Raw genomic sequence first — 25,003 nt, 5'->3', positions numbered from 1 at the left:
CTATTAAATTTTGAATCTGAGATAAATTTGTTTTCAACTATACAAATTTATAAACATCAGCTTAACCTCTGAAAGCAATCCAATGAATGACATCTTCTGTGAGGGAAAAGCTACAATCCAGTCCACCCGTGCTAATTAAAAAATATTTTAAATTTATTTACGTCATGCGAAACATTGATGTTTAAAATTAACTCTAGATGCAAAATAAACCACAAACTCGATAGTGGCGATTTTTGACAACATTTTCGATACATTTGATGCACTGTGTGTCGGCTGGAAGGTTACAGGCCTTTTTGTCGAGTGGTTGCCAGAAGGCATCTTTCTTGGCATTGGTTCGATCTGTTTGTGGAGCGTGGGTGGTCCAGGAGGCGTCCTACCTCGTTGCCGTCCTACCTCGTTGCCGTCCTACCTCGTTGCCGTCCTACCTCGTCCTAGTATCTTCACCCGACTTATTAATTGGCACTATCTCTTTTATTGGAACCATAGTCAATGGGTTTTATAGAAAAATGCCAGTTATTTATGACTGAAAAAATTGAAGATTATTCTGAACGATATAGATATATAAATATTATTATAGATATATAAATATAAAAATATTCCTATCTCACTTCATTAACTTAACTTACACAAGATGCCAGATAATATACGTCTTAATTCATTAAAATTTCTTAACATTTGCTCCCTGAAATTTGATTGAAAGCACTTAATTGAAAATTTCTATTATGCGGTTATCATCAACTCATTTCATTTCGCCCGTTATTAACTCAGAAAAAGTGTAAATAATGTAGTGCACTGAATGTCGTTATCCAGAATAAATTAGCTCCTATTATTATTCACCCTTTGACTGTAACAATATTTTACACACTCCCATTTTGAAATTGAGTACTAATGGGCGCACAACTATAATTTGCTACGCGTACTGAACTCGATCGATATCTTATTAAAGATTAGAACGTTTGGATTGCATGTACATTTTCGGAGCAAGCGTTTATTAGGGACTCTGTCTAGCTCATTAGAGTAATTTTTTTAAAGCAATACTTAGAAAATTATACGTAAATTGCTATTTAATGAGAAAATGTCATGATTGTTTGAATCATGTTGAAAGGAGAGCTGTAGTGTGTTTGTAAAGCGTCAATGATGGAAACTGCAATGTTCAACTGAGTGATAACAATCTACAAAAGGACGTGTGTTGATTGATTGCGAAACAGTACAATACATGTTCCAATAAATTGTTATAGGTTTTCACAAGAAGTACAAGGAAAAGACACTCTTGATTATACTCATATCTATGAATCTTGAGATGTCATTTTGCTTCCAAATGTGTTCCTTCTATATCTTTATTGAGGAACGAGTGTGGTTGCCAAGTAAATAAGGTATTTTTTAGTGTTTAATAAGAAATGCCTGACGTTGATCCGATAATCAGTGCGTGTTCACGGTATTTCTAGCAAAAAGCTTTAGTAATTAAAACTAAACAACTCAAATACCGATATTTCAGGAACAACTTGATACGATTTTTGATATCGGTATGAAGTGAGTATGCCGGTATTCCTTTTACGGCCCCAAGTCTGACTAAAGAGAATTTACGATGCGGAAACATTTAGGCATATCAGACTATCGATTCTACTGAAGTTAACCCAGAACTCATAAAATAAATTGCTACAAAGTAGACATATGAGGATGAAACCAACAACGTGCCTTATCAGTCCCCGAAATTTTGACTTGGTGGTTTTTAGTTAAATCTCCTCAGCAGTTGACACAATTTCCTGGAACACTTCTTTCGCATGACAATATCGTTAGTACATCGCTAGTTGTGTAATATTTATTAACAGCATACTCCTTGTATTTACTGGTGTTACTTTTTGACAACAGATTCGAATGTTAGGTTGAAAAGTATGAGGGCGAGATTATCTTCTTTTTTTATCTTCTTCTGGCTTCGCTCAGACCTATTTACGAATTCTTGTACTCTGAACCTTCCATTGTCGTTTTTATTAGTCGGACCAGTTCGGACGGGCTATCGTTAATGGTACTCATAACATTTTTTTTTGGTCTTTTCAAGGGGCTGTTCATACTTCACATCCGTGATAATACTAGCTATCATATCGGGTATCACACTACTACTATTTTCAACAAAGTTTTTGTATTTTATATTAACGAATCGGTTAAGTTCAGGGTAATATTAATGTGAATAGTTTAACGTACCAAATACGCTACTCACTGAAAAAGTATTTTCACTAGCTATAAACTGGTAAGGTTGCAAAGTTGATGGGAAACGACCAGAAGGTCGACCGAAACAACCATAGTTTGATATGCTAGATAATGAGTTACGAGCCTCTCAATTTCATGCAGATCAGGCATACATTCGGTATATGGGTGCCACCCTGGCACCCTCACTGGAAAGACGAAGGAACTGGTGAGAGACCTTCGGAAAAGGCGTGTTGATATTTGCGCTCTAAAAGAAACTCGATTGCAATGGTGACGAAAGCTGCAACATCTACTTCTACTCCATCAATCATCTCTATTTTGGTAGTCCACACACTTAATATCGTCTCGGCCTTGTCATCTCTGAAGGTTGATGTCACTAAATCCGATTCAACATTCGGTCCGAATGACGATGAGAAAAGCTTAGCTTTCCTTGGAACGGTGATGCATGCTAAAACGCTAAGAGTTCGTGTAAAGTAACCAGTTGGACGACTTTGCCGCGAGACCAGGGGGGGAGATATCCGGATTCTATTCGGCAGGTCCAGACGGATCGTTGCTTCGCAACTGATAACGATGGTCATCTCTAGGTGTGTTGTAAATAACCATCAGGTCATTAGTTGGGAAACATTAAACCAGACGAATCGCTTCAAGGTATAAAATATTCTATCCAACACTCAAACGGTTTCATGGCTATGAATCTAAGAAACGAAGAGAAACGGTTGAGGGAACTATATTGGGCGGGCCTACCAGGGATGGAGCAGTCCATTCCGGCAGCAATGTTTATTGGGAATACGAACCCATTCGTACAAAGGATTGCTTAATCCTCACCAAAAAGAACCTCCGAATCATGGTGGGAATTCTCACTGGTCATTGTCGGCTGAACTATCACCTAGGGAAGCTAGGGATATCTACGGACACTGCCTGCAGGTTTTGTGAGGAGGAGGGCGAAACCTCTATGCACGTCCTGGGACAGTGTCCGGCACTTGTGCAAAGTAGGTCGATACATCTGGGAGAACACTTAATACCAGATGCAAAGCTGAAACATCTGGAAGTGGGAAACATACTAAAGTTCCTAACGGTTACAGGCCTGCTTGAGATACTATGATCAAAAGGTACACTATAACCAGTAAAAGGGGCACAATAGTTCTTCAAGGACGCGGTGCGACTTTCCCTTAACAGAATAGTAGTAATAATCCAACACTCAAGATAATTGCAAATTCGATTGAGTGAGCTGCATATGACTGAGTTATTTAAGGGGGTCATCTCGTGTGTCGGATCCGCGAAATAGGTTTTTTTGGCATCAATTGTATCTAGATATAGTGTAGAATATATGGGCATAGTGATTTTTTGATATTTGGAGTCGTTCGGAAATTATAGTGTTAAACACGTGATAAGTCACATGCTAGATTTATGTCGATCGCCGTAATAAAGCTCGTATTTATCGGTCCGAATGATGTTGGAATGACTTCGCTAAAAAGACAAGAATTGAAGGCTGTACATGTGTTTCTTGAAGAAACCTAAGGTTTATGGACTAGGTATAGAAGATTAACGGTCGCTTACAATTTTATGGTCGAAAATCGCATTCTACTTTTTAAATGTGTTTTTCTCGAAACTGGATGTTGAAAATCGGTTGTCACCATAGCCAAAAATCTATCCAACGAAATTCTTTGAAATGTTCATTAATTATCCATTGAAGAAGCCGTGAAAGAACACCAAAATTCATAAAAAAAAAGTTTAACACGGCACCAAAAATTTTAAAGTTTTTAATATTTTTCAATAATCCTAGTTTGCGGACTGTAGTTAAGTCTGTACGAGAAAATGCCGTTTATTTTTTTTCTGTAAGATGATCGCAGGGCCCTCTAGCGTGGCAGTAGAAAAACACCTTTTTTTGGAGATGGGTGTATAAATTGCTTTGTATTTCAATAACGAACTATGCGATCGGGTTGGAAAAATTACTATGCACGCTCAAGATATTAATAAATCTATGGTGACAAATTTGTATTTGTATCTTTATCCAGTTCTTCACAAAAAATTTCGAAAAAAAGATGGCCTTCACACGGGATGACCCCCTTAAAAAATAATGGAAGAACGGTCGAGTCCCAGGTATGTCTATATCACAACCTCTTAACTATATACAAGAAAAACTGCTTAAGTGATCAATCTTTCCAAGTCTTTCTGCTATCAAGTAATTACCCCAAATGATTTTTTCTTAATCTACGGCTACTGCAGTAAAAATGGAGCACATGCTTATGTTAATGCCCGAATAATTTATGTTATCACTTGGTAAACTTACAAGTACATATTGCATTAGCTACCTACGCATGAATAACTATTGCATTAGCAAGTATAAGGGTATTTATTTAGATAATGGATTTTTCTCCATTGAAAATAATTTATCTTATCAGTACAGTGATTTGTCCATATACAGGTATGAGTTTTTTATATGACTTATAATGAGTAACACCGTTCATAAGCACTTTAGATCGGTTTTAACCGGTTTTAATCTTTTCTCTCTTGAGTACACAAACAAATTTTAGGGATGTTCAGGAATGGTTTCAGTTAATTGCTAAGGTATCTGACAAATACACAACGTTACGGTGAATTAATAACAGTTATAGAAATTTAAAATTATTAATTTTTTTTGCAGAGATATCGGTTTGAAGGGCATTTTACAGCCGAGGCACCTTATAGTGGCAGCTTCGTGATTTTTTCAGATTTAGGGTAGGTTCTGAGAATGAGTCTGTGAAAGAAATGGCCAATTTGCAGCCCTGCCCTTCCCCTGTGTACATTGAATGTCGGAACTGAGACCAGATTTGGAAAGAACTAATCAAGATCTTAGGCGATGACGGCTTTACGGTTTCTTACCAAAGAGGCCAATCGTCACACGTTGCCTCACCTCTGCCTTGGGACCAGCGTGACCGAAATGGTTTCCCTGAACTTGCCTTCGAGGTGCTGGCATGTATGTCTGAGTAATTTTAGTTCTGCGATTGATCAAATTCAGGTAGAGAAACTGAAATATGAAGCCAAATTGATTCTCTACACTAACTGTCTATCTAATGATGTTTCAGATTTTCAGTTTCATTATTCCTTATCTTGTTTTTGCCAGAAGTTTGAACTTTCTCAGTTCTGCATCTGAGCAAATAACCAACTAACTGATCATGACATTCATGGTACACGTAAGGTAATTCTATTATAATACTGTGACTTTTTTGCTTTATCAGATATGGCTTATCGACAATGACCTATCGGACATTTTGTTAGGACCACCACAATCCTTATCAACCACTGGCATTGATAACAACTTCAAAAAACGTGAGTCGGCAGCAATTCATTTCCTTGGAATCACAGAACAATGGTTATCACATGAATAAAATACGTAAATGATGCATCAAGAAATTAAACAGATATTTTGGGTTTAAAATTCAGTTCCAACTGACCTTCGGTAAATGATATTGTAAGGAGCTGATTTGAAGCAATTTCCACGCTAGCTATTACTTTCTCCTATTTTTCCATCTAGTTATTGTTTTTTCTTATCTTTCGGCCGTCGTATGGATTTCGTATCGCGGAGTTGTTACCTTTTGGGGTAATCTGCTAATCGAACCAATTCATAAAAAAAAATGTTGAGTGTTGAGCAACCAGGTCGTGTACCATCGATCGAAACCAGTGATATTCAAAGCAATATCTGAAGAACAACATTTCCAGGCATGTCTTGATCACGTTCGCAATATAGGGTCAAACATTGCCTTGTTGCAAAATTGCTTTACTCTGTCTTTATTCGTATTGCAGCCATTTGTTATTATTTACTCAACTGAAATGCATGAAATGCGTTAGCGATTATAACAGCGGAAAACAAACGCCGCATGTCTGACTCAGTTTTAATAGCACAACAGTCCTAGCAAATACAGAGCATGACCTTGGAATTGTCAACAGGCGGTTTGGTCATCAATGTGAAAATGTATCGGGAAGTGTTCACGATTATTTTTCGTTTTCGGTCTTCATGCGCAAGATACCTCCTCCGACAGTTTTGAGGCATTTTAGAATGATTTGTAGAGTTACTGCCAAACGGGAAACCTGGCTGTGCCGAGAACAAGTTATTTGATTTCATCCCTTGAAATAGTCTGACGACTGCGAGCGTAGGATGTGACCAAACTTTCGATAGATCAAGGAGGAATGAAGTAATTGATCTAACAATCAACTGAAATAATAAAAATTTGTTGTTTCTTTTCGTTGGTGTGAATATTTATTCTTGCGAATACCGATATTTCGGGAACCACTTGTTCCCTTCATCAGTGCTAACAGTCAATGTTCCAAAGATATTAGTTGATTAGTGGCAGGTGAGTGCTTGACGCAATCTTACAATTATGCCACTATCATTTAGAATTCACTTTGATTACTTTGGGTGAACTGATTGTAATACAAAGATGTAAAGCGGATTGGGGAAATTTGCATTAATTTGCTGGGCTAGAATAGCGGTTACTGCAAACCTTTCAACTCATAATTGTTGCAAGAGGAACCGGAACACTTGGGATCGATGGCATTCATCCAGGGTATAGATTGAGCCATCTTTTAGTTAAGTAGGCTATGACATACCAATGCAGAGATTGCTATGCGCTAAAGAAGATATGTGGGCGCATTATCGCCACTTTTGTGAAGTAGGCTAATTGACCGCAAAGCATATGCGGATGACGTATTTGCTGCTGATCGAAACCTTGGAACGCTTTGTAGAAATATACAACGCGTCATTGATTTGATTGACAGTTGGTGTGACAGGCATGAATCTAAATAAACCCACCATGGTGTTATTTGTAAAAAGTCTAAAACTGGAAGGTATTTGTCTCAAAAGGATGAGAGGAATAACCCTTCAACTTTCCAAAGAAGTGTAGTATCGTGGAGTTATTCTAGATAACTTGCTACCATTAGGTCGATATTCGTCGGCATGAGTCCGTAAGCGGTAAAGTGAGGAAGACCGTTTTCACTGTAAGATAGTGTTACTGAGAAGAACTGTGGGGCTGCGTATCATCGGTTTCATGGGCACAACATTCGATTCAACTTTGGATGGGTTGTATATTCGGAACACTTGGATATACATATATATTCATAGAACAGCAAGTTCACAGACTAATTTAATAAGTTCTCTTGGAAAACAACAACGAGAGAGGCACAGAACACTGAAAGGGACATTAGAAGAATTGGATCCAGTTCTTGTAATAACATCTGAATCTTGTCCCTATACATCTGTTTGGTTGAAGATATAAAGTTAGCCTGACGTGGACAGAAAACTTGGGCTGACCAGTAGAATGTGGCAGAGTATACTGAGGCTCTACTATTGTGGTGTCGTTTTCTCCGGCTTTTTTTTAGTTGAAAAACCCAGAATAGACTAAACTTTTCTGAAATGCTGAAAAAAAATTTTTTATTTATCATATATCGATATTTTGAGGACCAGTTGTCCACTTTATCACTGAGTGTTGGTCTGACTAAAGCTCACTGAAACTGAAATATCGATATATGGTAAATAAAAATTTGTTTCGGCATTTCAAGAAAAGTTTTTTTTTTTGTTTTCGGATATTGCGGTTTTTTATACCAATGGCTCGAAAACAAAAGAAGAATATGGAGCATCTACCTTTGAGATAAAAACGTGAAGTGGGCTTTCTCTTGGGGATAATATACAACGATCTGTTAGGCTCAAGTATATTGCGAGCCTAAGATTAAAAATTAAAAAATTAACGAGAGATTGAAGGGCAAGGGTATCGCAATCTGCTATATTAGCCAAGTAGCGTGAGTTGTTGAGAGAGAATTGAGCATATATTCTATATTATTGTATATGGTTGCCTTGACCTCCCCCGATTTTCTGGGAAGATTGCACTCTTCATGGGAGCTACTTCGCGGTCATCCTGGGATCGGAGTTGTCTTTTCTTAATGTATGTACTCTCCATTGCAACTTTTGCTGTCTCATCAACATGACATGATATGTGTCCTGTACGCCAACGAAGTCCTTCATTTATTACTGTCTCAGAATAGAACACCCCGGTGACAAGATGCAGACATGACTTGATGAAAACTTGGAGTTTTCAAGTAACAGTAGTGGTTACTTTCCTCGTATTGTCACGGAACAACCTCAACTTGATGTTCAGATAGTTACATTCTGGACAAAACAGTGAAGGTGAGTCTAGTGCTGATAATGCATCGAACGATTTCAAATGTGGTGCTACTGGCGATAGAGGTAACGATTTCTAAGTATACTAGGTTGTTGCACATGAAATGGCCGTTTTTGAATGTTGCGGAAGCTGGTCGCGTTAAGGAAATGAATAAATGAATGATGGTGGCTGTTATATGTCAGATTAAAGCGGGAATGCTGCTATAATATATATAATTCAGTCAATTCGTTTGCGGATTTCTTTCGATGTGTATCGTAAGCAATTACAGAATAAATGGACTGAAGTTAATTAAGGGTAATTTTTTTGTCTGATTTTAAACTTGGTCATACTGCAGCAAATGCAACAAGGAATATTAACACGGCATTTGGATAAGAAGTAGATAATAAAAGAACCACAGAGCGTTGGTTTGAAAAGCTTGGATCTGGAGATTTTGGTCTTGAAAGTGAGCCATTTGGACAACCGCAAATAGACATTGACGAAGAGTCGCGCCTGGTCGGTTATGCAGACGACTTTGCGACACTTGTTGCCGGACATACTGTTGAACAGGTGCAAAGCAGACTTGGCATATTGATGCGACGGGTAAGCGGATGGATGACTGCTCACGGTTTCAACCTTGCGCTGGAAAAAACCGAAGTAGAAGGAGAAGGAGAATCCCGACCTTGCGTCCCATATCGATCGGCGAGTTGACTATAGAGTCAAAACCAGCGATTAAATACCTTGGTTTAATGCTCGACTCGAAGATGAGCTTCTTGGAGCAAATCAAAGCAGCCGCGGACAGGGCTGCAGCAGGAGTCGCGGTCTTGAGTCGGCTAATGGCGAATGTTGGCGGCCCTATATCAACTAGGAGACGTCTCCTCATGGGAGCAACGCAGTCCGTCCTTCTCTATGGTGCGGAGGTATGGGCTGATGCCCTTGACAAGGAGGTGCATCGTAAAAGCCTCGCTCAAGTGCAGAGGCGGGGAGCTTTGCGAGTGGCGTCTGCTTATCGCACCGTCTCCGAACCGGCTGTGATGGTGATTGCGGGAGTGATCCCCGTTGCCCTCCTTGCCAAGGAGCGCAAAGCTATCTATCGCCGTAAGGGCGAAAACTTAAGAGAAGTAGTTGCCCGTGAAGAACGTCAACGCACCCTTAACGAGTGGCAACTTTCTTGGCAAAATGAGCCAAGGGGCAAGTGGACTGCGCGGCTCATCGACAAATTAGACCCATGGTTGAACAGAAAGCACGGTGAGATTGATTACTTCCTTACCCAACTTCTAAGTGGGCATGGAGGTTTTCAGTCTTACCTGCACAGGGTTGGGAAGGCGCGATCTCCTGATTGTGTGTTCTGCAATAGAGTGGCGGATGACGCTGAACACACCTTTTTCTCTTGCGAGAGGTGGGACGGCCTCCGCCAGCAGCTTGCTGCAGACACAGGGGAGCTCTCTCCAGACAAGATTGTCAAAGAGATGCTGAAGAGCGCTGGCAGCTGGAATCGTATTGCGCATTATGTTCGGGCTCTTCTTACTACGAAGAAGATTGAACTCGACCGGCAGAGGGATCGGACGGTAAGGGGTTCCCTGAACTAACAATTCCCTTCCACCCTTCCCCTCCCGTTGGTGAAAGGAATTCCCCGACTTGAAGGCTCCCAAAGCCGGGAGAGCGGGAGGCCTAGCCCGAAGTAATATGTCAAACGGTTCCAGGGTAGCTCTCTGATGACAGGGAGGTGTTTAGTTGGTAGTCCGCCAGCGTGCTGTTGCGGGAGTCCAACACTCTGTGCGTAAACGCATTCACCTACCCTACTCCCAAAAAAAAAATAGACATTGACGATGGCCAATTAAAGCCTTTGGTCGAATTTTATCGCCGACAATCAGTTCGAGATATCGCAGAAGGCGTTGATTATTCAACTGTTTCCATCTGGATTTGATTAATTGACAGAGCGGCATAATACACGACGATCATATGCGCTTTTCTCCTTGTACGAAACAAAAGAATCAATTTTCGCATATAATTGTGGACCCTGTAAGATAATCTGCTCATTGGCTTGACGCTCATCAAACACCAGGACATATGCGAACGCCAAGTTTTCACCCAACAAAAATAATGGTGATCGTTTGCTGAACAGTAGATGAAACAAAGTACTGTACAGAACTCCAAGAAATGCACAACTAATTAATAGAACCTGGTGTCATTCTGGTCCATGACAACACGAGGCCAAATATATTTACTACAACAGTGCAGAAACTCTTTAAACATCTGGACCACATCGTCGTTGAAAAAATATTCAATGAACGAACTGTTGCTAAAAATTGCTCGGAAGAATTCATCGCTTCCAGAAATCCAGATGTTTATAAAAATGGTATAAATGCACTTACCTCATTGGAGAAAATGTATTAATGCTGTTAGTGATTTTTCTTTAGCCTTCGTCCCTTTCACAAGCGGGGTCGGTTCGTCGTGATCGGTTGCGCCATTTTGTTCTGTCAAAGGCTGTTAGCGATTATTTTGACTAATAAATTTAATTTAAACCAATATTATATTATTATAGCTTGTATTTTTAATAAAAAAAACCATTTCTGAGAAAGAGGTTTCTAAAATTAATATGAAAAATGTCATAGTCGACTAACCCCTTACGGAGTTCAGATCATAGAAGTTTGCAGGTACTACATTTGATTACCTTGTTTCGCACAAATACGACTGAATAGAATGTTTCTATTTAAACACGTTTTCCTAAATAGGGATTGTAGCTGATGGACAACAATTTATTATCTCAAATCTCTTGGTTTCATCCTGAATAAAGCGCTCAATTTAGACCCGGTTTGCCAGCGTCTACCAGATGTACAACTATGAAATGCGGATTTGAGAAAACAGATGGCCCACCAATATATTGTGCGGTATAATCATTTGTCAAACGCGCATACCTGGTAAACTGTTGGCATAGTGATAAAATAAGTTCGTAGAATGGTTTCGACATTTTAAAGGTGGTGATTTCAATGTTCACAGTGGAAGTGGAAATTGCCGAAAAGGTGCGAACATATGAAATGGCAGTCAATATTTGACAAAGGTGATTCTCAAACACAAAAACAAGCAAGCAAGCAAGCATCTACGAAAGATGAGGAAGATAGATAGCACATGAACTGAACACGAAAGAGGAGAGGAGAGGCGCAAAAGCCCTGATGAAATGTTGTCCTTACGATACAAAAGAAAAAAACCGGTTGTTGTGCCGTTGATGATGTTACAAAAGAAAGTTGTCGAATTACTTTGCCAGGGAGACGATATTCTGTATTTGGTGGGACCGGAAGGGCGTGGTCTATTATGACATGTTCCAGTTTGCCGTAGCGGTTAATACTAGCCGCTACCAATAGCAATTGAATAATTTGAAACGCTCGATGCTTGAAAAATTACCAGAATACCAAAAGAAGTAACACAAGGTCGTCTTCCTTCATGACATACGGCAAAACTGGTTCGTGACACATTGGAAGTACTCAGCTCATAAATTTTACCCTATGTCGCTTACTAACCAGACTTGGCTCCTTCCGATTAATATTCGTTTGCAACGATGGGCCACGGGCTCATTGGGCGCCTTTTTGGTTCGTAAGAAGATATGAAAAAGTTACTTGATGAATGGAGCAAGATGTTCACCGGCGTTGCTTGGAAGATGTAGAAAATGTGTAGCTGGCAATGGAATATACTTTGGATAAACCTTCTTTTAGCATTCTTCCAAAATGAACACTTTCTCTCAAAGTTTACTTGTGTAGAACCCTCCCGTGGTAAACATTTTGATTGAATGATTGATGAAAAAAACTGTTCCCTTGGTTAATTATGTTTGATCATAAGCAATTAACAATCTTCTAACCTCGTGTGGCATTGTTCAGCTTCTCGCGACCGGCCAGCAAGTTGTTTGTTTAGTTCGCTTTTCGATTGTTTTAGGATTTCAAAACCCATTGAATATAAATTTTCGGCAATTGATATTAGATGGCAGAAATGTCAAGAACGTCCCTTATATTTCTGAAGTGTTTAGTGGAGCGACATGCAAATATGTGGAGCACTTCTCGGAAGCTAAACCTAGGTGCGCCCGGACCTACACTGTCACCACTCCTCTGAACCACAGTGAAGTATATCTCTACCATCGGGCCCATTACAATAGCTGCTCTATGCAATTGAGGGGTCGCCATTACAAAAAGTAGATTTTGCAGTTTACCTATTTACTTAACAAAGAGGACTATGCTAAAATGCAGAACCTCAATTTACGCATCAAAGATTCTGTCCACGTCGCTACACAGGCAAATGAAGAAAGAAATTCTTTTAATAAACTCCTCTGTAAAATTTTGATTTGATTATTACTTCTTTCCACTTAGTAAGCTAATTAAAATATTCCTCTTCCTAATTATAATTGCTAGAGTTTTCCTTTGAGATTCTTTCTTATGCAATTTTTCAATATTTTTATTCAATCACTGTAAATAGACGACATTCTTTAAACGAAGTATTCTCGTCCCACGACAGCCAATTGATTGAATCAATAAAAAATCTTCGGAATTTAGAAGATCAGATTGGCACAAACCTTGACTTGTAATTAGTAGAATCGGTGACCATCATACGGTGGCTTGTGCTAGCTGCGATATATCTTAGAGTAGATATCATATCATAAGTCGGTAGGTGTGGTACGCGCTCAAATAATCGTAGATATTGAAGTCGTGCTTGGTGTATCGCAAGGTATACAGTGAAAAAGATGTTAGTATGCAAAATGCGTGGAATCTGTTTCAAGGGTAACGTGTCACAGTAGTTAGTATATAATAAATTTCATTTCAGAACGGATTTTTTATTTGTTGTGAAAACTAACTTATCTCACTTACTTATCATTAAACTTGTATGAATAATTTTACGAGTACTTTGTGTGACTGTCATCGAACTATCAGGGTCTTTAAAAGATAGTTAAGTTTCCAAGGTGAGATATAGCTTAATTTTACAGAGAATCTGAAGAGTTTGATTTGTTTCTTGACTTTAGTTTTTGTGACTCAAATCAATGAAATAAAGAAATTTCCACACAGAATTTTCTTGTCCTCCTACAAGTTCATAGCGGGTCTCTTTTTCCTACCTACTAAGTAGAACCGTTGGACACTGCATCTTCCCAAGCGTTTATTAAGTTGTTTCCAATCAATCATATCCTGTGCATGTCCTTCAATCTGCAGGCCTCGGAAAAGCTTTGTTATCATGTTTCCTTAATTAACTCCTGAACAGGAAACCAATGTTCCTTGTCATCCTTGACAAGAAACAAGCCAACTAATTGGAGTGGTAATTGCATGTCTTAGGAATATTAGTAGTTGTTTTATCTCGCACGAGATGAAATCCACTTCCTTCATACATTTTATAAAACATATATAACTCGTAGCCACATTTAGACGTAATCTGGATTTTATCACTGGAAAAATAACATTTTAATTACATTTTTTTGTCTCTGCCATGCCATTAGCAGGAAAAGCGTATCAGATATATCCTCAGTCATCTTGCCATTGAAAACCATAGGAAGAAATTGTACGACCATAGGACACAGGGCAAATCTAATATCTGGCTAACCGCAAATACCATCATAATACGTTTTTTCATTTGCGGACATCCACTCAGCTGTAATTATCAACTGAGAGCAAATGAAGCAATAGACATTTCCCTTGGATATTAAAAAGCTTGGAGTTCTTATCTTTACAACATGACAGTGTCTGGAGGGAAATAAGAAGTTTAGATTGTTGGATTGTCATCTCATTACATGCGGATGTGCACTATGTGTGTAGGACCAAATGGATATTGGTAAGCCTATTCAAGTTTATGAGGGAAAAACAACATTTTGTGGGTTCTATCTTTGATTTTAATGTTATATATTCATGGTCAATTATGTTGTGCAAACATGTAATCAGTTGTTTGCCTTTTTGGTTATTCAAGTGATGACGGGGTCTTTTGTTTTCTCTTCACATTTAATAAAAAAATATATATTTATGATCAGTGGGATCCTGAGCCACTTCTGTTATTCGACTAGTTTCGTATTTTATTGTTTCTAACTCTCGACAAGTCGGGAAACCGGAAGCTTGACGCTTCAGGCATAAAAGGTTTTGTGTTTCCCTTTGCGAGGAGTATATCGCAGTTCTCCATTGGCTGATAGCATTGACTCGAGATATTTAGATTGCTCAGTTGTCAGTTGCAGTAATCTGCCCAGAACTGAGTGAATTAAATATCTCAGGTCAATGCTATCAGCCAATGGAGAACCGCGTAATGAAATTGTTTCACGCATTAATGCGACCTGGATGAAGTGGCAAAACTGGTGTTCTTTGTGATCGACATATCAGCAAACGTCTTAAATCTAAAATTTACCGCAATGTCATCCATCTGTTTTCTATAGTTGTGAGTGTTGGCCGACTATAAAAGACAATGAACGGCGTCTTGCGGTAATGGAGACGAAGATGTTGCATTGGACTGGTAGCGTGACACGTTTTGATTATATCCAAAATGAGGATATCCGCGATCGGTATGGGGCTGCACCGATTGTGGAGAAACTCCGAGGAAGGTGTCTTCGATGGTATGGTCACGTAATTCGCGTTAACGAGAATTCACTTACCAAGATTGCTCTGAACATCGAAGTCAATGGTAAGCGACCAAAAGGCCGGCCGAAACAATGGTGGCTTGATACGCTGGATGGGCATTTAGAAGCCTCGAAATTGCATCAAGATCAGGCATTTGATAGAGCCAAATGGCGATAACAGCTACGATGATGAAATCCGCGCACGGTTGTTGGCAGCCAACAGAGCCTATTTCAGCTTACAAAAGCTGTTCCGCTCGAAACGTCTCACTATAGGGTCAAAGCTCTTACTGTACAAGACAATGATCTTGCCAGTCCTTATGTATTCCTCGGAGGCTTGGGTTCTTAGCAAGAAGAATTGCGAACTCTTGGTCGCGTTCGAGAGAACAATCCTCCGAAGAATTTTTGGTTGTTGGGTCGTTGGCCAAACCGATCACGACGAGCCAACCCCGCTTGTGAACGGGACAAAAGCTGAAGAAAAACAAGATGTGAGGAGCGACGAGCGCATGATAGCTCCGAGTTACATAGTTAAAAATTACATTGCCCTCTAGTTTTTAGAAAGCGATTTAAATAAATCATTTGATGGAAAGTCCTGTATTGATAATAGTCAACTTCATACGCTTCAGACCCTGATTTTAATATTATTAGTAAATGCGAAGAATTTAATCTACAATAGATACAAAAAAAAGGCTAGGAAGAAGTAGATTCTTCTTGAATGGAATTTTAAGATTTCATTCGAATGTCAATTATTCTCGTTAATTATGACGTCAGCATCTTATTTGTATGGCTTAGGATGCGGTAAATTCGCAGGAAATAGATAAGTTTGAACTGCTATAACTTGCTGCTATATCCATAAGATGTGGCATGTGTATGCACGAGACAGTCCTCTATGTCGGTGCATTTAGTACTCCTAGGATGAACGTAAGGGGGGTTTTTCAGTAAATTTCTAAAAGTTGGTAATATACTATTAGTAAGTTTATTTGAGCTGATATCAATCAACCGATATCTTTAATTACTTTGTGAGTCAACGCAAAGCTGGGCAAAACTGTAAAGCTTAGAAGTCAGTAAAATCGCTAAAGTATTCTTCAATAGTATGCCGGTACAAAATCCAAATAAAGAAAACTGCAATATTTTGGGGTCGTTATCGTCCAAGATTGTTATCCGCCAAGTTGTGGGGGAAATTTGTACGTAGTATAGACATAAGTTCTATCAGTCAAACAAATCTTTATTTCTTACGAACCAATCGTCCACAAATTTATATTTGTGGCGCAGAGGGGTTAACAACATTCGAAATAAATTTCGAATGTTGTTAATCCCGCTGCGCTACATCACTCCGGGTTAACATCCCCGCCTCACTCGACTTCTCGGCTATCGCCAAGGCGCAGGTAGATGACGCAGTACTTCAGAGCCTCAAATCCAACCCCAAATATAAATTTCGAGAGTTGCCCATCTTCGGTTCAAACATCTCTCTCTGCTGCGAATACTCGGAAAAGGGACCCCGACCATACATTCTGGTTACCTTTCGCAAGAAAGTGTTCCACGCAGTTCGCGATGTAGTGTATCCAGGAATCAGGACGTCAAATCGGTTAGTCACCGAGAAATATTTCTGGCCCTCTACGAATAAGGACATCAGAGAGAGTGCATCGCATGTCAGGCATGTAAGAAAAGACGTGGATTCATTTCCCCGCACTACCAAGCGATTCCACACAATACACCTCGAAATTGTAGGCTCTTTGCGAAGCTCGCACGGTTTCAAGTATTGCCTCACCATCATCGAGAGGTTTACGCGGTGGCCTGACGCAATACCTCTGAAGGACACTACGGCGCAATCTTGTGCTAAAGCCCTCTGCCGAGAGTGGATCCCTCGCTTCGGTGCTCCTGCAGTGATTATCACTGACCAGGGAATGCAATTTGAGTCCATCCACCGGACGCTGAAATCTGCCATTATGGCCCGCGACGATCCGTTCTGGACTCAAGTCTTGTCATTCATCCTACTTGGCCTCCGAACAATCCGCCGAAAGGAATTTGCCACCAGCCCCGCGGAGCTGGTATACGGGGAGAGCCCAAGACTCCCAAGTGACCCGGTCCTCGACAAGAGATCGGGTCTCACAGACTCTGGATTGCTGCGTCTGCTGAGAGACAATCTCCACTGCTTTAAAACCACATCTCCCATCCGACACAGATCCGCACCTGCCTGCGCTCCCAAGGACACGTGCATGCACGTCGTCTAGGTTTCATCTAGGGGCGGAGTGATGTGGCACAGCTGGGTTAGCGACATTCGAAATAAATTTCGAAATTCGAAATTTATTTCGAATGTTGTTAATGCGACAATCAGATTCCACCACCGCTGCTCTCCGTGGCGTATTCGAACTCGCCACGAGGCCGATTCAAAAGAGTAGGACTACTTCACACGGAGTAATAGTTGTCGTGTGGAGTAGGCCTTGCCAACTGATTTGTCATTTTAAAAAAAAAATGTATAAATTATTGAAAGTTAAAGGCTGTTAACTCACAAATTTCTATTCTTTTTAGTCGCTTTTTACGAAAAGCAGGAAATATTTTGAGTGTATTCTTAAATCTCAGCTCAACAAGCTCACATAACCAGATACGAGTATGTTATTTACGAATCTGTTTCAGCTCAGTAATCTGCAAAAAACAAGGATTAATATTTAAGCACTTGAATATGTTTTCATAAAAAATATGCATGCTATATGTGCACATATCTTTTTTATTACTATTGGGAAATGTACAATATTTTATAGCTTTACTCAGATAGCAATGTGCATCCTATTATTTTTCGAATACTGTACGATATGTGAAACGTGCAGAATATACAAACCGTAATCCATATTATATTTTGAACTTTTTATCTCAACTCAAATTACAACTTTATTCTGGAATCGGTCGTAAGCCGAGAGTTTACGCGTAATACAATAGCCAGTGTTGAATCAGAATTTGCAGCTGTGCTGTGCATAAATGTCTAGGGACAATATATCGCCTCACGTCGACACTTGAAACTAATTTTAGTTTAATCTTTTTCTAGGTTTCCTCATTGAATCACGAAACTGAATTTATATAAAGCTAGAATGTTCGTCAGAGATAACGTATGACTATTTTCAATATCGTATTTCCTTAATAAATGCTGATAAAATCAGAATTATTTTTCACTGATAATGATACCTACGGAGTACTCGTGTTAAAATATCAGTCGAAATTTCCCGGTGAAAAAAAATTTCGTCTATATTTATTATACATTCATTATTCTCTATCATGACATGAAATCAAATTCGAATAAAACAAATGGTAGTGAATAAATAAGCGGAACTGCGTGATATGGAAGGGGATTTTGTGTTATGTCACCTAGTCTCCTGTGCACTTTTCTTTTGTCAGACTTTCTTCCCTAAGAAATATACATACTATACGTACATGTCAAGGCTTATTGTTGATAATAGATTGAGGGTTGAAGATAGAAATCGAACCTGTTGTGTACGAAAATTATTCAAACGAAACAAAGGGTGGTTCTTGAAGGGTCGTTCCGATCAGAATCTGTCCCTGCAATAGATACCCTGCAAGTGGTCTTGGTTTTATCTACGAAAACATCAAAATCGGTGTCACCACTTAGATTTATGGAAAACTTGATATTCACCCAACACAATAAATATCGTTTCTAATGAAATTTACTCCTCCACTTAAATTAACCATTTCAATTTCATATCGCCAGCCAATCTCCTATAAATGTCAGAGAATAAAAAAAAAATCACTCGATCCAACAACGAATATTAATTAATCTGATTTTTCCATTTTCTTCTTTTAACATTTTTCAGGCTCGTGAATTGCCAAAGCTGATTTTATCGGGAGAAAATAGAATGATCCGAAAAGACAAAATGGATAATTACATTAAGGTTTTCCTTTCTTCCTTGTGGATACAATGAGAGGTGAGTATCAAGAAAATTTTTCCATTTCTGTGCTAGGACGAACGTCGGTTAAAAGATTTAGTACGCAAATATATAGCTTCCAAAATAAATGTTATTTTTTGGTATCGTATCAAATGTCGGCAATGAGAATCAATTTCATGAGAATAAAAATGCAAATATGAATCTATTTTTTGTTTGGGAGTTTCGTCATTTATACTGTAATTTGCATGGAGATGATATACCTAAACCTTTTGTGGAAGTAGCTTGGGGGGAAACAATGAAACTCCTTGTTGTGGTTGTAATAAACAGAGCTATGAGTGTCAGCTGACAGTTTTCATATTATCTTTCCATGTTTCTCATCACTGTGCACATAGACGCTTTTGTTTGGATAATGGTGCAGTTAGGAAGTACAATGATTATAAGGAAGCTTTCATTTGCTGCAAAATATTACACCAAAAATAAGTATTAGCTCTACTACCTCAATATACTGAATACATAACATTGAAAATTTGCTGTAAAGTCTTTATGAACTCCGCAGCGATAATGTCTATCTGTAGTGATTAGTGATGTGTGATGTGCACACACGATTCAACGCTATCAATAGACTCGTGCTCGTAGGAGTAAACAATTTTAAGCCTTTCTTAAATTAAAATCATATCATATAATATGACACCAAAAATTAATTACCAAATATCTCCCCCCAAATGACTTTTGCTAGATAATTGCAATGCATTATATTTAAGTCACTGAGTGACCAAATCTAAACGAGCGTTCCTGGTGTATCGGAAGCCAGCGTCACAGAATGCGTGATTCATGTCGATTCGGGGCAATTCAGATGAAAGTAGATAACATTTTTTGCCCCTGAATCTAAACTTCGTCAAAGACGATGCCGACTTCGCTAGAAGAACGAGTTCCTGACGTTTGTGAGGATACCGATAGCTCCGTGCACCGATTCGGGTTGATTTTGTACAAGCGTAACACTTGTAGTAACCTTGAATGCGATATGGGGTCAAAAGCTGACTTATAATCGATGTAGGTTGTCGATATATTTCGTTTTTGGTGGACAGCCTGTTTTAGAGCTACCGTACCGATTATAAGCTGCTCCTTACAGCCTCGGGAGGCTTTTGCGCATCCTTTTTGCTTCTCAGCTATGAATTTATCAACATCAAGATGATTTGAGATGTTTGCGTACAGAACTGAAGTGAAGACCTTATAGATGGTAGACAGACAAGTAATTGATCGGCATTTTGAAGAGGCATCGTGTTCCTTGGGGATGAGGAAAGTTATCCCCTTGGTGAAAAATTCTGCAACCAATTTCGGATCGGCAATCATCTGATTAAAATGATTTGCCATTACCCTGTGAGTGCTCTTGAACCGTTTCAGCCAGAAGTCCAATTACCTGCCTTTTCAAGGGCTGCTTCTACGTCCACTTCAGTTACATCAGGCATGGTCATTTCAGGGATGGCCTCCCCTGAATGCAAAGGGTGGGGGAAGCCACGCTGCTTCTAAATTTCAAGTGCTCGTCTTCTGCTTGATCCAGATCGCGGTTACTTTCCCTATCTGAGTTAGAGAGATTTTTGTAGACTCCCCGTTAGTTCTGGAAGAGCAAGGTGTTGTCTATCCTTCGCTGAAAGCTCTTTTGATATCTACGAATGCGATTGGATCATACCGCAAATTTCTACTTCAGCACCTCGCGGATTTCCTCAACTGGCACATCATTGGAGAAATGGTAGTTTCTAATGATGTTTGCAACGCATCTGTGCACTCTTGGTGATGGATTTTCAAGAAGTGCTTACGTGACACGGCCAATCTCCATTCTCAACTTTTCGACTCTTTTGTTGAGTCGAAATACCCAGAACGCCAAAGTCCTCCTGCGCATACCTGTGTTGTTCGCTCCAAGATGTTGATTATGGAGACGAATAACCGTGGCAGCTGCAACGTAGATCAAGCTGTGAACCTCTGTAGCAGTAATCTCGCTAACCAAACGATCAGCCATGTCCCCAATTCTGGCAACAGCAGCAATGATGTTAGTAGTTGCCGAAAAAAATTTTAGTTTTGGGGTCTTTGGCCTAGTGTCTGGGAGAATCTCAGCATATTTTGCGAATGCGACCTGGAAGCAATCAAAGCCTCATTATGAATTGGGACGACATCCTCAGTTACTATGCTCCTCTTGACTACTGGTGTCATGGAGTGTCTTATGAATGGAGTACTTGTGTTGCTCCTTTGACTAGTCCGGTAAGTTGATGACTCTAGATCGAGCTCAAGTGAAACCTCTTAGAAGATTTGTTGCCTAGTTGGTAGGACAACTCGGTTGTTATTCACTATTACCCGGTACTGGTTGACGATCTTCTGTTCCAGAACATAACTTAATGCCGTGTCCATATCGATATCGGCATCGATCGTGGATATCCTCATTTCGGATGTGATCAAAACGTGTCACGCCACTAGTTCAACGCAACATGTTCGTCTCTATTTCCGCAAGACGCCGTTCATTGTCTTTTATAGTCGGCCAACACTCCGAATCATAGAGGACGACAGGACGAATGACATTGCTTTAAATTTTCGATTTGAGACGTTCGTTGATACGTCGATCACAAAGAACACTAGCTTTGGAACGCCACTTCATCCAGATTGCGTTAATGCGTGAAGCAATTTCATAACGCAGTTCTCCATTGACTGATAGCGTTGACCCGAGGTATTTAAATCGCTCAGTGCTGGGCAGATCACTGCCGCTGACAGTGATAGTTCCTGTTTCATGGGGATCGGTCGTCAAAAATTCAGTTTTGTTTAGATTGAATCTGAGACCGTGTTGCATGAGGCGATCATTCCATTTTTGGACAAGTTGCTCGAGATCATTTTTGCTATTAGATGCTAGGAAAGTATTATCTGCATAAAACAGTGTGCAGCGCGCTGAACTTTGGATGTCCCCTGTGACGATGTCCATAACAAGAACAAAGAGGAGTGGTTAGGGGGCACTTCCTTAATGAACACCAACAGAGACACGGGGCGGTTTTGATACACCCGCCCTACTTCGAACTTTACTTTTCGGATCGTGATAAAACAATTGAACCCAGCGCACGAGTTCTTCTGGCACTAAGTGTTGTCGTAAAGCATACCAGATGAGTTCGTGTGGCACACGGTCAAACGCTTCCTCTAGATCCAGAAATGCAATGTAAAGAGTTCGATGTTTCTCATGGTGTTTCTCCACGAGTAACCGCGCAACGTGTATTGCGTCATTAGTTCCTCAGTTTTTGACAAATCCGGCTTGATTCACGGTTATTTCAACGATTTCGCGAATACGGTTGTCAAGAATACGTTCAAAAATCTTCATGATATGGGAAAGTAACCGGATCTAACGGTAGTTTGAACATTCTGCTGGACTACCTTTCTTTTTCCATATTGGAACAGTGGTACTTTCTTGCCAGTCAGATGGTGTTCTTCCTTGCTTAATAACCCGCTTAAATAATTCATTGAGCCACAGTGTTGGGTCCCAGCTCTCCGCTTTCCAGAGCTTAGATGCGATGTCGTCAGGCCCTGTGGCTTTCCCCGATTTCATTCGTTTTATTACCTCCTCGACTTCAGTTGCGCTGACAGTTAAGTCCTTGAGTGTTTTACGTAGGTACCTGTCGGGGAAACTTATTCCTACGGTCTTCTTAAGACACGGATTGATTTTGGGACCACAATCAGAGCCCCGCTGTGACAAGCAACAACGGTACCAGTCTATACCAAGTGCATGGCTTAGCATTCATACTGGTGGCTGCAAGACCTGCCTAAATTTGTACCGAACTAAGGAGTACGGCACCCGTGTTGAAACGCAACACCACGCCGAGGCCCGAAGGTCTCTTCTCGCTTGAGCATAACCACAGTCCCCATGAAGCTCCCACTAGTGGACGAACTGCAAACAACCGAGCTGCACTCATATACGCCAGGAATTCTCCCGAAGTATAAGAGTCCAGGGGCTACCTCGGTTCCCATGTTACCAGTATACCCCTGGTAAGATTTCGTGGCCGAAGCCACTTCAGATGAGTCCCCGTGCAGACTCGGGTCTGATCGCCCTAATTAAGCCTTGGAGCATTCGCCTACTGCATCACGGCCGGCAAGCCAATACGATACAGCGTTTCGTGGTGCCACCACGTGAAGGTTCTCCTCGGCCACTTGATTTTGGTTCAGCCGACAGAGTTGCCGCCCCACCTTCCTCCCTACCACCTCTGAGCACCAGTTGCGCTGACAGGTGGAATTGGTCCAAATGTCGGCAATGATTGTGGAAGTGGAGGATGAGTAAATTCTTCAGTTGAAACCTGCTCGAAGTATTCTCGCTATCTATCCGTTGCGGCTCGACGGTTGGTAAGCAAAGTACCGTTCTTGTCATTAACGTAACAGAAACCGATATCCTGTGTACGTTCGTTACGGCTTTTAGTGATATAGATCTCTCTCGCCATCCCGAATGTTTAGTTTATCGTAAAAAAATTTCTAATGGTCCGCTCGGGTTATAGAGACTGCTTTCTTTGCTAACGAAGCACGTCTGAACTAGATTCTTCTCTTCGGTACATATTCATAACACCTTCGGTAGCCTTGAGCTGATTTGGAAACCTTACGTTCCGGAACCTTCCGATTAAATTTCACAGAAAATAATACCTTGAATTGTATGCGTGGTACATATTCCACAGTTTGCCTACGTCCACTAAATTTCATCAAAATTGATCCAGCCATTTTTTCTTCTGACAAACAAATAGCATGCTAAGCGATTTTAATAAGGTCTTGTTTTTACGCAGAACCTTAAAGAGGCACAAGTCAAGGCAATTGCTTTTTGGAATTGAAATATCTAAATGTTAATCGAGTTGATGCCTCTCGAGACTAGGATTAAAGCTGTAAAGCGTTGAAAAAATTCAGATAGTCGTCAGCTTTATTGTTTTATTGTTTAATTTCCAGAAATATATTTCAATGTTATAATCCAAAATTCACACAACTTTTGCCAAATTTCAATTGCATGATGATTTACTTTTGGAGATTCAACGGGCCGAATTTATTCTTTTACTATTTATTCTAAGCCATCAAATCAGTCTACATCTCCGCCTATCATAAATTGGCAACAAAAAAGACAAGCTATGTCTTGCTATTCTCTATTTACTCCCACAGAGAAATTTTAGTTTGTTTCACGATATAATTCTTGGGGTACACGCCAGTGAAAACAACAAACAACAAAAACAAACTAATTCGATAATGTTTTGGCATTCCGTTCATAATTGTGCTATTTTGTCGGACTTTCAGTAGAATGGATTATCATAATGGGTCAGATAATATCTTAATCTAGCTCAGAATGTGAAATTCTGATGACAAGAGAATCAAGGACAGAAGGAAACGGAATGATTATGTTTTAGTATCCTATCTCCGCCGTGAGAACAATCCATAAAATTCTACTTATACTTCGACAAGCTAATAAACCCGTATCAATTCACTCAGACTTCGAATATGCGTTCAAGTATCTTTTTTATATGTCTTCACTGATGATAAAATTTATCCATGAAAAGGGGCGAATGGTTTCACTGAAAGCGTGTTCACTTCGACTATTATCTGTATTGCGCTACAGATAATTAATGTAGAATTCTAAGCTTGAAGTATCGAAAACCAACTTATATTATTTGTGATGCTTGTTTATTATTGAACAGTTTCTAATTACAATTAAGCTACATGGATTATGTTTTCACATCTGCAAACAATAGCACAAAAGGTTCATTTGCTGCATTTACGTTGGATATCGTGTTTACTTACATTTGTTCTGTATTTAAACATTAGTAGGCAGTAATTGCAGGGTTTCCTATTACCACAACACGACACCAATCGTACCTTTTCAAGATATTACACAAACTCATCTGGAAAACATGCTCACAGTATCGAATGGAATGATTCAATTTTGTTTACATTTTATAATTAGAACCATTTTTCCACCTGACAAAATATTTCAGGTGATAATTTCCTGTTTCTTAACCTCTTTAGATATGTCGGCGGATAAAGTATCTGCTATTATAGTACGAGTACACGTAATTTAATTTCCTAAGTGCGATATCAATTCTTTATTTATCATCAGAGATACCACTCAGCAGTAGCAACTCGAATATTTAGTAGGTCGGCGGTAATTTTAGTGATAGAGGGAGAGTGTTTTAGTTTTATGATAAATGAGCAGATTAACTATTAAAACATTA

General features: G+C 39.7%; 1 protein-coding gene and 1 long non-coding RNA gene across 3 annotated transcripts in view; one reads left to right on the top strand and one right to left on the bottom strand.

Annotated features, from left to right (window-relative positions):
• Positions 1-25,003, top strand: part of LOC119653250 (alpha-1,6-mannosyl-glycoprotein 2-beta-N-acetylglucosaminyltransferase) — a 66,973-nt gene that overhangs the window by 15,603 nt on the left and 26,367 nt on the right. Inside the window, 1 exon segment of the mRNA XM_038057858.1 lies at positions 18,714-18,824. Within this exon segment, the coding sequence (XP_037913786.1) occupies positions 18,818-18,824 (7 nt within the window). The 5' untranslated portion in view covers positions 18,714-18,817.
• LOC119653251 lies at positions 139-24,963 on the bottom strand. Of its 2 annotated transcripts, none has more exons than XR_005249662.1 (2): positions 24,573-24,963; positions 139-523 (listed from the first exon to the last, which is right to left on the bottom strand). It is a non-coding gene; the product is annotated as an uncharacterized LOC119653251 (long non-coding RNA). The 2 variants fall into 2 exon arrangements; XR_005249663.1 differs by lacking the exon at positions 24,573-24,963 and adding an exon at positions 627-905.

This window comes from Hermetia illucens, chromosome 3 (assembly GCF_905115235.1).
Source record: "Hermetia illucens chromosome 3, iHerIll2.2.curated.20191125, whole genome shotgun sequence".
In the NCBI taxonomy this organism is placed as follows: Eukaryota; Metazoa; Arthropoda; class Insecta; order Diptera; family Stratiomyidae; genus Hermetia; species Hermetia illucens.
The sequence above is the reverse complement of the archived record's forward strand: the minus strand, read 5'-3'. Positions and strand labels throughout refer to the sequence as shown.